Genomic DNA, 14,193 nt, shown 5'->3' with positions numbered 1-14,193 from the left:
TATTTTCTCTGATGAAAGTAAATTTTGCATTTCCTTTGGAAATCAAGGTCCCAGAGTCTGGAGGAAGAGAGGAGAGGCACAGAATCCACGTTGCTTGAAGTCCAGTGTAAAGTTTCCACAGTCAGTGATGGTTTGGGGTGCCATGTCATCTGCTGGTGTTGGTCCACTGTGTTTTCTGAGGTCCAAGGTCAACGCAGCCGTCTACCAGGAAGTTTTAGAGCACTTCATGCTTCCTGCTGCTGACCAACTTTATGGAGATGCAGATTTCATTTTCCAACAGGACTTGGCACCTGCACACAGTGCCAAAGCTACCAGTACCTGGTTTAAGGACCATGGTATCCCTGTTCTTAATTGGCCAGCGAAATCGCCTGACCTTAACCCTATAGAAAATCTATGGGGTATTGTGAAGAGGAAGATGCGATGCGCCAGACCCAACAATGCAGAAGAGCTGAAGGCCACTATCAGAGCAACCTGGGCTCTCATAACACCTGAGCAGTGCCACAGACTGATCGACTCCATGCCACGCCGCATTGCTGCAGTAATTCGGGCAAAAGGAGCCCCAACTAAGTACTGAGTTCTGTACATGCTCATACTTTTCATGTTGATACTTTTCAGTTGGCCAACATTTCTAAAAATCCTTTTTTTGTATTGGTCTTAAGTAATATTCTAATTTTCTGAGATACTGATTTTGGGGTTTTCATTAGTTGTCAGTTTTAATCATCAAAATTAAAAGGAATGAACACTTGAAATATATCAGTCTGAGTGGAATGAATGAATACATTATACAAGTTTCACTTTTTGAATGGAATTACTGAAATAAATCAACGTTTTGATGATATTCGTATTATATGACCAGCACCTGTATATACAGAATATTTATTGTACACATTTTCCTTTAGTGAGCATTTTAATGGTTTATGTTGCCTGTTTTGTTTTATTGAGTTATATATCTCTGACATTTTTTTTCATTTAGCTGATGCCTTTTATTCCAAAGCGACATACAATTGCTTCATATGTCAGAGGTTGCACGCCTCTGGAGCAGCTAGTGGTTAAGTGTCTTGCTCAGGTACATCTTTAGCGGCTGTGTCACAGTGGAGGAATCTAACCCAGGTCTCTCACCAAAATGCTGTGTCTTATCCAACGCGCCATTGCTAACCACACTCTCTTTTTCTTTGCACTGAAACTGATCTTCCATGCAGTATGAAAACAAGAACCACCAACACTGTTGTGTGGCAATAAGAAATCACCTATCTATCAATCTATCAAACAGCCACTAACACTTCCTTTTTACACTTTCTGTGTCTCTGGTCTACCTGAGCTGCATGTCATTTTTTATCGCACAAACACAATGTTCACAGAGCAATATGCCCTCTTTTAACTTTCACATTGGTCCTTCACTTGGGACAACATTTTTTTAATAATACTAATGGTAAACTTTATTTATACAGCATTTCCAAACAAACTTATAAGGTGCTTTAGACAGGCAGACTGAGATTGGTTACTTTTTGTTTGTCGTCAATGCACATGATGGTGAAATGTGCCAAAAGTTGCACGTTCATCACCATGGAAGCTCAGTATTAAATTTAAAAACTTAATTCTGGGGTTCCATGAGAATACTCAATTAATACATACAGTCTATTCACAACGGGAAAAACCTACATGACACATTAATGTCTACCTAAAAATGACAGCTTCTTGCCATTGTGGTCATCCTTTATATAGCCGGGGTCAGGATAGGTTAAACATTACTGAGACATTTTTCAGATCACTACAGGAAATTAAAAGACAACAATAACAAATGGGATGAGAGGAGGTGAAAGCAAGGGCTAACTTTAGCGTAAAGCGGCTTTGGAAGGTATTGAAGACGGGAGTGCCTTTCCGTTGGTTCAGCAGTTTCCACCGCTGCTGTTTGGTTGTTGACTTTGACCTCTGACCTTGCTGTGGCAGAGGAGGGGGAAACAAAAACCCTCATAGAGGTTCTACAAGCATCACACTTTCTTGAACAACAGTGCCCCTGCATGCTAATTTTCCTAGTAAGCTTGATGAGAAAATGAGCACTGCACATTATGACTAATCAATTATCCATTCTAAGTGTTCAATTGAAATTGTTTTTGAGATATGTGAAATTGTAATTTAGAACCGGGTAACAACTCTTTATCAGAGCTAGTTTCCTGAAAGTCACCCATCAGTTATCTGCACTCTAGCGCCACTGATTACAGTAAATGAGCCTCAGAGATCTGTTGATGCAGATAAGTTACAAGTTACGAGTGCAAACTAAAGAGGGTGAATAGAGATGCGAGTGAGCGTTTCTATTAAACAAAATACCTACTTAAAACTACCTGAGTCCTCACAGACTGTTCCCGCCTGTTTCTAGTGAAAACCTGGTTGTCAAGGCCTGCAATGTGCCTCTCCTACACATCCTGCTGTACAAGACACCTTCTCAAAGCAGCATGGTTGCAGCAGGTTTACCACCTCGTCTTTCTCTTGAGATTTGCTTTCGTTGTAGAGATCATGTAGTAATCATCAGAACAGAGTCAGAAAATCTCCTCCTGACATATTAATATTGTGTAATTTAGGTGCTACTTCATTATTTGTTACAGGAAAACAAGAACAAAACTAGTATAGCTGTATCATTTTAGGTCTGTACAGAAAAATAAAGTGAGAGATGTTCCTGCATAACTGGGACAGCTTCCCTGCATATCCTATGATAGGAACAATTAGTTTAGTTTTCACCTCATGTTATTTTACTTAATTTAAACCACCTGTTCAGACTAAATATTAACTTATTTTTGTGGGGGCAAATTCTCATCACTCTTATCTAGAAGTCGAAAGGTAGCCCTTTGAATTGATTTAAATTTAAGGTGTGTGTTATATAACGTGTCAGTTGTGACCTGGCAGTACTATGATGGATAAAACCATCTGTGTCACTACACTAAACCATAACCTCAGTTGTTGGTTTTTTTCAGAGAGCAGTTTCACTAACCATGCCTTTGCAACAAAATATCAGCACCAGGTAGCATTCAATGACACCCTCCTCTAAATTAGACAATAGTGAGAGCTTACTGTGCTCATTTACAGAGAATTAAAGAGTCCTCGGTTTGCATGACCCCGATCCATCAGGTTACAGTGAAATTAAGACAAAGCCTAGACCCTCTGGCAATAAACAAATAAGCTTTCTTCTTAGACAGTAACATAAGGCAACAATAGTGCCACAGCTGAACAGTACCTGATACACACAGCAGCACAGGATGACAACATACAAACCTGAGATGTTATTACAGGCGTTGGCAATGCAACAGTAGCTACAGAAGTGACTGAAACTGGAAAGCACCTATAATATAACTGGAGAAGCGATCTGGCAGACAGTAAGTGTGTAAATGCAGTGAGTTTTACACCACTGATACTTTAGCTTACGGTTCCCCCTGCTGGCAATGTTTGGTAATGCATGTAATTTCGGTATTTTGTAAATAGCACCATCTTGTGACCCAAATTATTAAGTACAGGGACGTTTCATTTACCTCAACCCATAAGTGATAGTCTGTGTAGTTCCTCCTCTCTGGTGTTTCAAACAGACAGTAGTAAAGTACTCTTGGTTCAGTGGACACTGGGACACCGGATGATTGAAAAGTTAATGGATGGCCAAACTTATTACAATTCATTCTGAGGTGAACGTGAATGACTGAAAAAATGCAAATGACTTTACAGATCTTTATTGTAAAGGGTTTAAACAATGTTTTTCCATGCTTGTTCAATGAACCATAAAAAAAAAAACAAATCAATGAACATGTGAAATAGTCATTAAGACCCTAACAGCATACAGCGGTAGGCAATTATGGTCACAGTAATAAAAACTTGGAACACTAAAAAGACCATTCTTCTGACTCTGAAAAAACACCAAGAGAAAGATGCCCAGGGTCCCTGCTCATCTGTGTGAACGTGTCTTTGGCATCCTGCAAGGAGGCATGAGGACTGCCGAGGTTGCCAGGGCAATAAATAGCAATGCGTTTACTGTACAGCTGATCATCCAGGCAGAGTCAGACCACATGTGATCACACCTCCACCGGACCCCACCAGATACTGATCGTTACTTTTGATTTTGTGTGATTGTGTGTGATCTTTGACACTGGGACACCTAAGAACATATCTGTGCAGTGTTACCAGTCTACTGAATAACATACTTCTTTAAGAGTCACAGATAGCTTGGAATGAGAAGATGCAGACTTGCAGTCCTCCTTGGTGCACATTCCTGTCCATGAATCAGTAAATCTAACGGTGTTTGCAGCGTACGTATGTAAAATCAACTGATTTTATTTTACTCATTTCTTATAAAAAGAACTTTAATTTTTTTCTCAATTATTCAAAGAAATAAAAAAAAAAAAAACATGCCCTATAAGCACTCTTGCTAATATTTCTAATCACAACAAAAACATCACATGACATGACAAAATTTAGTCCCACTGTTGTCGCTTCTTCCTGGAGCTGGTGCTGTGGTATGATGCCGGTCTGGTGTGGCTAACCACTGAAAGCAGTCACGTTTATGTCTTCACTGCTGTATCTCTGGATTTGTAGATCACTCCTCTGCTTTTCAACTCTCTCACCACACCTTCAGAAAAGGAGAACCATGTAAACAGCAGGCAAGTAAAGTGAATGTAATACTCAGTAAGGAAGGGATTCCAATCAAGAAAAAGCCAAAACATTTGCTTTATGCGTGTGTGTGTTTTGCTACATATTGAGGCAGTGGTTTGATATAGTGTACCTGGAGGCAGTCTGCCTGTCACTGACACTGCATATACACCTGGCTTGAAGTTGCCTGTAGGATCGAACAAACAATACACATTTTATGACACAAAAATAACTAATTGAAAATGATTTTTTTTTTTTAAATGAACAAATTACCACATGTGAAGTTGTGTGTGGTTCTATTTCCCCACTCTCATCAACACAGTTTCCAGCAACAACCGCAAACAACCTCACAACCCAATAAATAATAATAAATCAATGAATAACAGACCGGCTGGCAAAGAAAGTGGTACATGTGGCACTTAAGAACAAGATATGTGCCTGGTTGCCCAAAACACGACTCTAATAGGATGATAATGTTGCTTTGTGTCTGCTGGATGTGTTAAGTTGGCAACTATTTATATCTCAGCTGCAACAACTTAATAAAACACATTAATGCAGATTTAAGTATAGGCATACACCCTTACCTATCCTCTGCCATTTAGCTACCCAACTGTCCTCAGGACTCATCATGGCTATCACACTGTGGACACAGAGACAGTATTCATAAACATTAAGAAAACAGACCAACACAGGTGAAAGTTTTTGAATAATCAATACTAAAATCGATGCTTACCCATCAAACGAGGAACTTGTGCACTCATAAACCATCTCTCGGTTCCCCTTCATCTGAAGGTAGGACTCACAGTTGTCACAGCCGTCGTATTCAAACTGGTCAATAGTCTAAAGAAGAAGAAGGAGGAGGAAGAGAGGGGAGAAGACATTTAAAGTAGGCTAAGACGCAAACTACTTCTGATACCAACAGACAGGGTTGGTTATTAAATGCTTTACTTGGGTGTACCAAGACTACTTATAATCAGGGTCAACTAATCAACTAACGTGAAAACATATCGTTATTTGTGTTTTTGCGTTGACGGTATTTCTTTGAGTTTCCCTCAAACGTGACTTGTGAGAAGACGAACCTACTAAGATTAAGTGCCTTACTGTAAACGACTGTAGAAACAGTTCATCCGTCTATCGCTGGTATTCAGTAAATAAAATTCATCATGATAGCATTACTTTAAGTTTTAGTTCGTGTGTGAGATACAAGCAAAATACTGCGCAGAAAAGCTACACGTTAGCAGCTAGCTAGCTTCAGCGTTTCTTTCTCTCACTTCAGTTTACCTTTACTAAAGAACAAAGAAGACACGCTCGCAAATGGCGAAGGTCTTTGGGGACCGTTTCCAAAGCCATTATGTTAAGCTCTTCAGAGAAAATACAACTACAATAACAAAATATCAACACGATTAATGTTTGGAATATTTTCCAGTCGCTGGGGAAATACGTCACCGTCTGTGTGGACCTTGTAGAGGACCAACACAGAGGCGTCCCCGCTGTGAGCCTGTATAAAAAAAAATATTTATCTCTCATCATATAAAATAATCATCTCTGCTAAATTAAGACCATCTGGGTGCTTTTACATGTCTAACACTTTAACTTCCAAGTACATTTGAGCATTTTGACTCCCTGGCTACACTTTATGATCCTGTATTCTCACGGACTTCCTCTAGATATCTGTTGAAATGATGCCATCATCTCCAACCAGAGCCCTTTTTATTTGATCCACACAAAAAGGTTTCCCTCTGACATCCATATTAATCATTACTTTTAACTATAATGTGTTATTTCAACTCCAATACCATTTAATTATGAACACATCTACAAAATTTCAAATAATCACTGCTTTTTTTGACAAATGTATTATGAACTTACACTTTCTTATTTATTTTTTTATTAATAATATTAATATTATATAATATTAATATTATTGTCACTTCAACCAAGTCACCATTTTGTATATTTTAACTGGTTTATTATTTCAATTAAACTAGAAATTTACTAGTCAATAGTTACTAGAAACAAAAAAAAAAACGTTACTAGTTAACCGGGAATAGATACTGATAGCTTTTAAATAGCGACTGGTAGGCCTAAGTTTTAAAGAATAAATGTTAAATCGGATTGCCATATTTACTCCGGTAATTGTAATGTTATGCTACTTATAGGCTACTACATGTTAGAGTGAAATGTTGCTCTTATTACTTGACAGCTATTACTTTACAGATTTAAATAAAATTCAGATACATACAGAGTTGCAAAAAAAAAGAAAAAAAAGACAAAGATGTTATAGATGAAAATGCCCCTAAAACCAGCCATTTACTGCATCAGTAATCACAGTAGCCAATGATTTAATGTGAGTTATTAATAACATAAACCTCTGAAAGGGACACTAATGATAACTTTTAATTTTCTTCTAAGTAACATTCATTCAAACATTTTGAACTTGTGGAGTATTTTAAATGGTTGTAGCTTGCTATGGAGTTGAATGTTTTCGAGCACAGGTTTGTCCTGATCAAATAGGCCACACACAAACCCGAGCAGGTCATAAACTCTCCTCTCTAGCTGGAGGGTACTGTGGAACCCTGGCAGTTGGCACCAGAATCAATGTCAGACGAAACGTTTGAACGCCAACAGCTCCAACGGTTCGGGAACTTCCAACGGTTCTGAAAACAGGAGGGGCCAACTTTGGAGAAGCAGGTAACTTTATCAAGGTGTTTCTTATTGGCTGACTTCCAGTAAGGTAGCAATTTACGATACTGTTTTTCTTTTAGTCAAAACCTTTTTATATACAGTCTATGGTCAAAACTATTATTAACATTAGACGTTTTTAGATTAGTGCTGGGTTAATTTCAAATGTGTTATAAATTGAGAGTATAACTTTATGGGGTTTATCTTTTTTTTCGTTAATCACTCCTAATTAAGATAAAAAAAAGTATCTGATCCTAGTTAACGTTATTCGCAACTGTACGTTACGTTTTAACTGCTACTAAGAGTGGTATTATATAGCTTGACGTTAGTTAGCTAACGTTAACCTTTTGACAGTTGGCCTGATACGTTAACGTTTCTGTTTCCTTTTTCCACAGATAAAAACCATGGATGCTGAGGAAAGTTCCCTCCCTGTCAGCATAAACCCTAATAACTTCCCTGCCAAGCTGTGGCGCTTGGTGAACAACCCGGCCAACAAAGCCATCTGCTGGGACAACTTCGGCGAGGTCGTCATCATTGATCAACATCTCTTCGAGAGACAGATCCTGTCCCACAACACCGCCACGTTGGACAACGCGGACGCCTTCAAAACGACCAACTTCTCAAGTTTTGTCCGTCAGCTCAACCTGTACGGCTTCAGGAAAGCAGAACCGGCTATTAAAGACAACCACCACGCCAGTGGGGCGCATCACCATTTTCACAACCCAAACTTCAAGCGGGACCGCCCCGAACTTGTTGCTAGTCTGAGGAGACTTACTGTGGACAATAAGGCGAAGCTGCAAGCTGGCCTGAACATCAACTGTCGGCGCCCGAGCCGATGCCAGCGATTCAGTGGGGGTGATGATGGCAGAGAGAAAAATGTTAAAAGAGGCAAGTGTCACAGCATGACAACTCATGGCTGTCTTTAGATAGTGGATAGTAATAGTCACACAAGTATCCCTGTGGTGGTATGGTGAATAATCCTACTAAATTAGTAGTAAAATCACTTCATCTGAACCTAACTGCAGATTGCCATTTTACTCCCACAGTCCAGTTCTTTAAATTTCAGTTATCACTGTCTGACAGGTTGTTGTCACACTTTGCCTTTTCCTGTTTCTGCAGGCCGCTCTTCACTTAGCCCCACACATCAGGAGTCAACTCATCCTTACTATCCAAATAAAGACCAGGCCACAACGGCGCACAATGGAACCCCTGTCCCACCACAATACCTGATAAGGGGCCATGGTGCCGCTTATTCTCCTACTGTCTTTGGTGCAGACAAAGGGATACCAGTATCCTTAAGCCACCACTACACTGGAGTAGCCTCAAGCTCCAATGCGGTGCAGAATTACCAGGGTTTACTGGCCCGTGCGAACCATGCAAGTCCAAATTTCACCAGTTTTGATCCTCCTAATGCACAATATCAGCCTGGCTACTTTTCCCCAGGTGAGCATCAGTTCACCGGTTAGGAATATGGGTTGAACAAGTTATAAACCACAGTTGTTACATCACTTTAGGTAAATTGTTAATGACACGGGGGAAAGAACTTATGTACTAAAATGCACTAGTAAGGATCTGTATGTTGAATAAATATAATTTATTAAATATGAATGCAAAAAAAACAGGTTTAAACTCCAGTTGGAGCCCACACCAAAACTCTGTATTTTATAATCTGAAATATGATCTTTTGTCCTTCTTGAAGCTTGCCAGTGCTACCATTCGAACCTTGTGGCAGCACATATGACAGGTAGTGGCCTTCAGACTTATTCTCCCCACAGTTATTACCAGGTAGGTGAATTGGAGTCTATTCACTTTGTCGTTTAATCAGTGACACTGTTCACAACAAATGTGTGATTGGTTGGTTAGGAAGATTCTAACATATACTGTGTCTAAAACGTGTGTTATTATTTCACTGTTTAGCCAAGCTACCCCGTGAATATGTTGTGCCGTGGGGACAACAACCAGGACTTACAGAATAAGGAAATCCAGGAGGTGAAAAAATGTGACATTAACTTGGAGAGAATTTTCCAGATAGCAGATGAGGTGATGCAAACTCCGTCCAATAGCTTCCTGGTTAGGGTTACAACCCCAGAGAAGCCTGGCCCCGTGTCAGTGCCGTCCTCCAACACCTGTAACGCCATGTTGTATGACAACCCTGCCAGCACCGTGAAAGCAAACCCTTTGTGTGGACCCATTATAATGGCTGTGTCAGACAATGCTAATCTAGTCACATGCGAACAGCAGGAGGAATATGTGGTGTCAGTATCTGAGCAAATGCCTGAAGATGCCATATTTGAGGTAAGCCTCTACATTGCAGATTTCCTGAAGGTATTTACCCTTATCATTTCTATAGGCAAGAAACTCTGTCAGGAAAGGCTGGGTGAGGTCTGTCCAGCAGTTTGCAAGAAGAACTTTGTTTTTAGATTTGATAGGCTATGTATATGTATTAGAGTAGGGCAGAAGACCTGTACATTATATGCTGTGGTTTCCTCTGTGCCCTGGCAAGGTTACCAGTGATGATGCAAAGGACACTGAGGTCATAGGTGTGGAGGTTAGCGACACTCTCAGGGATACCAGTCAGGCTTACAACAGCAGCTGCACAGGAAGTACACCTAATGTTTAGGTAAGACCTTTAGAGAGCACACTCACTGGCTCAAATTTGAATTTATGCTGATAAGTCATCACTGCAACACGTTTACTGACAGTTGGTTATATTTCTTATTTTAGATGTCATCTTGTTGATTTTATTGGCATGTGACAGGGAGTTCTCACTATAGCACCAGACTTCATGCTCCACTTTAACGATTCTTTGTTGTGAAAAACTTTGTTGGTTTGTTCTAATTTAATTTTCAAATGGCAAAAGTAGTTAAATGTTGTACATTCTTGTGCATTCTCATAGTGGTTGCTTTCCTTATTGTTAGTGACTAAAAACTAATATATATTAATTTAAGTAACAGATATATTACTTGTACCACAGTACATTTTTAAAAATTGTAATTTTTAACCAATTTGTGATGTTTTTAAGAACTGTAATTTAAAGTATGCTTTATACAGATTTGCAAGTGTAAGTCTGTACTCAGCCTCTCCCCATTTTAATGTGCACATTTTTTGACAAGTTGTAAAAAACTACTCAATTGGGGGAGAAAATGTTATATTATTGTATAAAAATATGATTATTTAATCTAATAGTGATTGATTGCTTTGTGATGGTGACCAAGTGGTGATTGCATTTCCCCACCTTTTTATTTTTCACTGCATCCCTTCAAATGTGCAGTGTTTTTTAAAACGTGTAACTGACATGTTTTTAAATGCGCATGTGTAGAAGCATTATCATTAAAATTAAATATATTTTCGACAATGCAGCCGGATGGTTTCCTATGTTTAGGTGTGTTTCACTGTTTCCTACTGAACGTGTCTGCTGGTTCTGTGGGACTTTGCACACTAGAGGGAGCCACTCACTCGTTTTTGATCCGCGGTGCTCTTCTGCCGCTGCTCCGCCCTCAACCTCCAATGAGGCATTCAAGTGCTACTCGGAAGCTCCGTCAACGTTATTTCCAAAACTATTTTTAATTCTGTAACATTTAAGTGTTTTGGAGTTGAAAACGCAGCTTGTAAAACAGAAATATTTGATAGCTGTTCATTATCAAAGTCTGCAATTTTACATCAAATAGCGTAAAATAATAGCATGTAGCTGATGTAATTTTTATTTTGCAGTTCGATTGTGGCGTTATATTAATAACTTAAAGCACATGTAACACCATTTGTTTGCACGCTCTCTCTTCCGTATAAAAAAAGCCAGGTGACAAAAGCCAACCGTACTCATAACCCATCCGGTCGTTTGTGTGCAGCGTTTCTTCAAAATCCCAATTTCCGGCGGCACGAGAAGGCAGCGGGACAGCGAGCAGGTAGAGACCGTCAATGAGATCCCAGGGGAGCGAGAGACAGTCTGGGAGGTAGACTTTTGGGACGGTGTCAGAACTGTACACGGTGTCTCGCCACTTTATCAACTTTAAATGGAGATCAGATGGAGTTTGGACCACTTTTACCCCGTACTTTGTGATGCGTTTCTACTCTAATCGTTGATGATTTTGATAAACGATTCATTTTCCTTCTGTGTTCTCAGGAGGATCGTATCTAATTTCACAGAGCAGCGGAGTCACTGAACTCAGGGGAATGCATGATTTTTTTTTTTCTTACAGCTAGTAGGTTTAAATGAAGACCGACTGTAGAAAATCAGTTGATGGGTCTGTTACAGGAGTCGCTTTGGTTCGGACGCAGTGTGAGTTATATGTGAAGTGAGGCAACGGTCCGTTTGCTTTAGTTAATAATTACATAAAGCGGTGAAGCCTACTGATTATAACCACGTCTCAGAGGATTATTTTTCGCAACTCCTCGGTTGTAAAAAAAAAAAAACTATATATGACCCAACTTGTTGGCACTGCATTATCTGTCAGCATGCCTTATAACTTTCCGGCGGCAACCTGTAAACCAGCCTTTGAAGTTCAAGTTGTCGCTCTCCTGCGTTTTTTGTGGATTTATCCAGAAAATGTGGCGCCCACAGGATTTGCTGTCTGTTGACGCTGTTTGTCAACTCGCAAAATGTGAATGTAAGCTACAGTGACTGATGTACACTGTAATATCGATAGTAGTTCGGACACGGATGAAGATCGATTCACTGTTGCCGGGACCTGCCCTCCCGTGAGAGGACACAGCAGTTCAACTAAAACGCAGACTCGTCACAAATGAGGACATTTGTTGTTTATCTCGTGAAGACCGCGCTGTTGGAAACCAATGCACACTTCAAGCTCTAACACAACACAGCGTGTCTTCATGGTGCATTTGAGCGTACAGTGTTTCGCCACCCACATTAAAGACACTGGATAAAAGTTCATTCAAGCTTTTTTTTTTATCTCGGAAGATGCAGTTTTCTGTAAAGAGACGCTTTGCTCCACGCGGGCACTAAGTGATGTGCGTTTCTGTACCGAGTTTGAATATTAACTCTGGTTTTGAATTAAAGTTTTAGGACATTCACGCATGAGTTATGATGGCAGTCCCCCAGCTTTAAAAGTTTGTATCTGTTTCGCAGTAGTCGTCGAGCCTGGGACGTATAAATAGATATAAATATAGCCTATACATTGTTTCTCCGTTTTGTCTATCGGCGGTGCTTCCCTGCTTTGAAGTCCACCATGTGCGGCTGGGCACCGCCGCTACAGCCGAGGCCATGACCGTCCCCCAGCGGCGCCTGGCCGGGCTCTGGCCGTGGCTGCTCATGGCGGCCCTGCAGGTGGTGCTGGGCCAACCGGGCCTGGAGTCCGAGCGGCCGGCCCTCCGAGCGGTCATCAAGGTGGCATTGCTGAATCACGAGCCGACGGGGAAGCCCATCACTCTGGAGGGGGTGTTCGTGGGAGGAAGTGCCGGCTACGCGGAGGGAAAACTAATGCAGGTAAGGTGTCATAAAAGAGTATCCACATTGTGTGATCGCACCAAGCCTTTCCATTCTCACTTATCATTTACCCCCAAGCATAGCCTATATTACAAAATAGGGATTCTCTCAGGTTTTCACTGGACAGGGTTACAAGAGTGCGGACACCTGTTGTCTGAGATGTTGTTCAGCTGTTTCCGGGGCCCAAAGTTTCTACAGGCGAAGTGAATAGCGGACTCAAAGCTGTTTGGAATTTAATACCTTGCTCCTAGACACGCAAGCAATGTAGATAAGTGGGAATATTTGGCCCTCAACCCATGTGTTGTATTTGAAGGACAGACTCACAACTTGGCCTCCGTTGTGTCTTCATAGACATTTACTTTAGCCTGTTGCTCTGATAAACACTTTGTCACATGGGACGCTCCGATTTAATTTTATTGTATAATATGTTCTACTGTTCTATTTGTTCAAATGGACAGATTAGTTAGAGGCTCAGAGTTTAGATCTGGATTACTAAGTTAAATGTTCTCATACAGTGTTGAAAAATACTGACAAACAGCTGGTGTCATGCTGTGGGACCCCTTTAAAAGATCCACTGGACTAATCTCTACTACCATCACTATTGGACTATGCTAACTGGAAAGTAATCGTTCAGCATTCAAAACCTCATAGATTAGAAGGGGTCCATGTAAAAATTATTTTTCAGAAGACCCTTCTGATAAACTAAATGATGTTAACACCTGTACTTGTTGCTATACGCCATCAAAATACTGTTGTGACCAGGGGTTACACTGCATCTGTGTAAAAGCTGCTCACAACACCACACTTCGCACTCAGCAAGTGATGACACAATATCTAAATTCCTTTAACAATAGCGATGACATACAGGTGTTATTAAGGTTAGTTCGTTTTCAATCTATTTTTACTCGTCATCATCATCAATCATGTTTAGGCCCATGCAATCTAATTCAAGCAAACATGTTTTTTGTTTTTTTTCACCGTTTAGAAAAAAGCATTCAGTTACCCTGCAGATGTAAAATATGTGCTCTATTCAGTGTGCATATTTAGGACTCAGAAGTGGATTAGGGTTCCCGGGCCATAAAGCCTGCCTGTGTCGTTTTATTTGCCGTCTCCAAAGAAACGGGACGACAGACATGAGGCACTGTAGGATCTTGCCTCTACTCACTCACCAGGCATGGGAGGTTTTGTGAATGGCGAGCCAGATGCTGCAGTTTGCCATAACTGATAAGGATTTACATGGCTTGTCTGTGGAGAAAGCCCAGTATTAAGCGCGGTGGAAAGCCATTGCTGTTTTCCTCTGCAGTTCAAACCGATTTGGCTTTTTATGTGTCTGTGTGGGATGTTGAAAACATGTTATGGATGCATATCACAGTGCAGTTGAGATCAAAGATGTTTCCAGCTTTCTGGGATTTCCAGCCCCCCCCCCCCCCCCCCCCCCCCCCCCCCCC

At 40.6% G+C, this 14,193-nt stretch overlaps 4 protein-coding genes across 6 annotated transcripts in view; 2 read left to right on the top strand and 2 right to left on the bottom strand.

The window, feature by feature from the left end:
• LOC123963782 (gamma-aminobutyric acid receptor subunit alpha-3) overlaps positions 1-1,195 on the bottom strand; it is a 14,870-nt gene extending 13,675 nt beyond the window's left edge. Inside the window, exon 1 of the mRNA XM_046040826.1 lies at positions 1,120-1,195. Coding sequence (XP_045896782.1) covers positions 1,120-1,195 — 76 coding nt within the window. The remainder of the gene's footprint in view (positions 1-1,119) is intronic.
• A 2,499-nt stretch (positions 1,196-3,694) lies between these two features.
• Positions 3,695-6,100, bottom strand: supt4h1 (SPT4 homolog, DSIF elongation factor subunit; the record flags this gene model as incomplete). Its single annotated transcript, XM_046039885.1, is given in 5 exon segments — positions 3,695-4,603; positions 4,757-4,810; positions 5,208-5,263; positions 5,357-5,463; positions 5,905-6,100. Coding segments are annotated over 5 exon segments (354 nt in total). The 3' UTR covers positions 3,695-4,535.
• A 1,056-nt stretch (positions 6,101-7,156) lies between these two features.
• hsf5 (heat shock transcription factor family member 5) lies at positions 7,157-10,664 on the top strand. Of its 2 annotated transcripts, none has more exons than XM_046041166.1 (7): positions 7,157-7,314; positions 7,701-8,193; positions 8,425-8,748; positions 9,005-9,090; positions 9,223-9,600; positions 9,809-9,925; positions 10,030-10,664. In XM_046041166.1, the coding sequence occupies exons 2-6, from the start codon at positions 7,710-7,712 to the stop codon at positions 9,923-9,925; spliced, it is 1,389 nt and encodes a 462-aa protein (XP_045897122.1). In that variant the 5' UTR covers positions 7,157-7,314; positions 7,701-7,709; the 3' UTR covers positions 10,030-10,664. The 2 variants fall into 2 exon arrangements, with proteins under 2 accessions (XP_045897122.1, XP_045897123.1); XM_046041167.1 differs by lacking the exon at positions 7,157-7,314 and adding an exon at positions 7,321-7,357.
• Positions 10,665-10,851: 187 nt separating this feature from the next.
• Positions 10,852-14,193, top strand: part of LOC123963822 (E3 ubiquitin-protein ligase RNF43) — an 87,975-nt gene continuing 84,633 nt past the window's right edge. Inside the window, exon 1 of one of the 2 annotated variants that reach the window (XM_046040884.1) lies at positions 10,852-12,745. In XM_046040884.1, the coding sequence (XP_045896840.1) occupies positions 12,524-12,745 (222 nt within the window). In that variant the 5' untranslated portion in view covers positions 10,852-12,523. The remainder of the gene's footprint in view (positions 12,746-14,193) is intronic. The other variant, XM_046040885.1, reaches the window with a different exon arrangement.

The sequence above is a fragment of the Micropterus dolomieu genome, linkage group LG23 (genome assembly GCF_021292245.1).
Source record: "Micropterus dolomieu isolate WLL.071019.BEF.003 ecotype Adirondacks linkage group LG23, ASM2129224v1, whole genome shotgun sequence".
Lineage (NCBI taxonomy): Eukaryota > Metazoa > Chordata > Actinopteri > Centrarchiformes > Centrarchidae > Micropterus > Micropterus dolomieu.
Note: the sequence above shows the minus strand (reverse complement) of the source record. Positions and strands in the feature narration are given on the sequence as shown.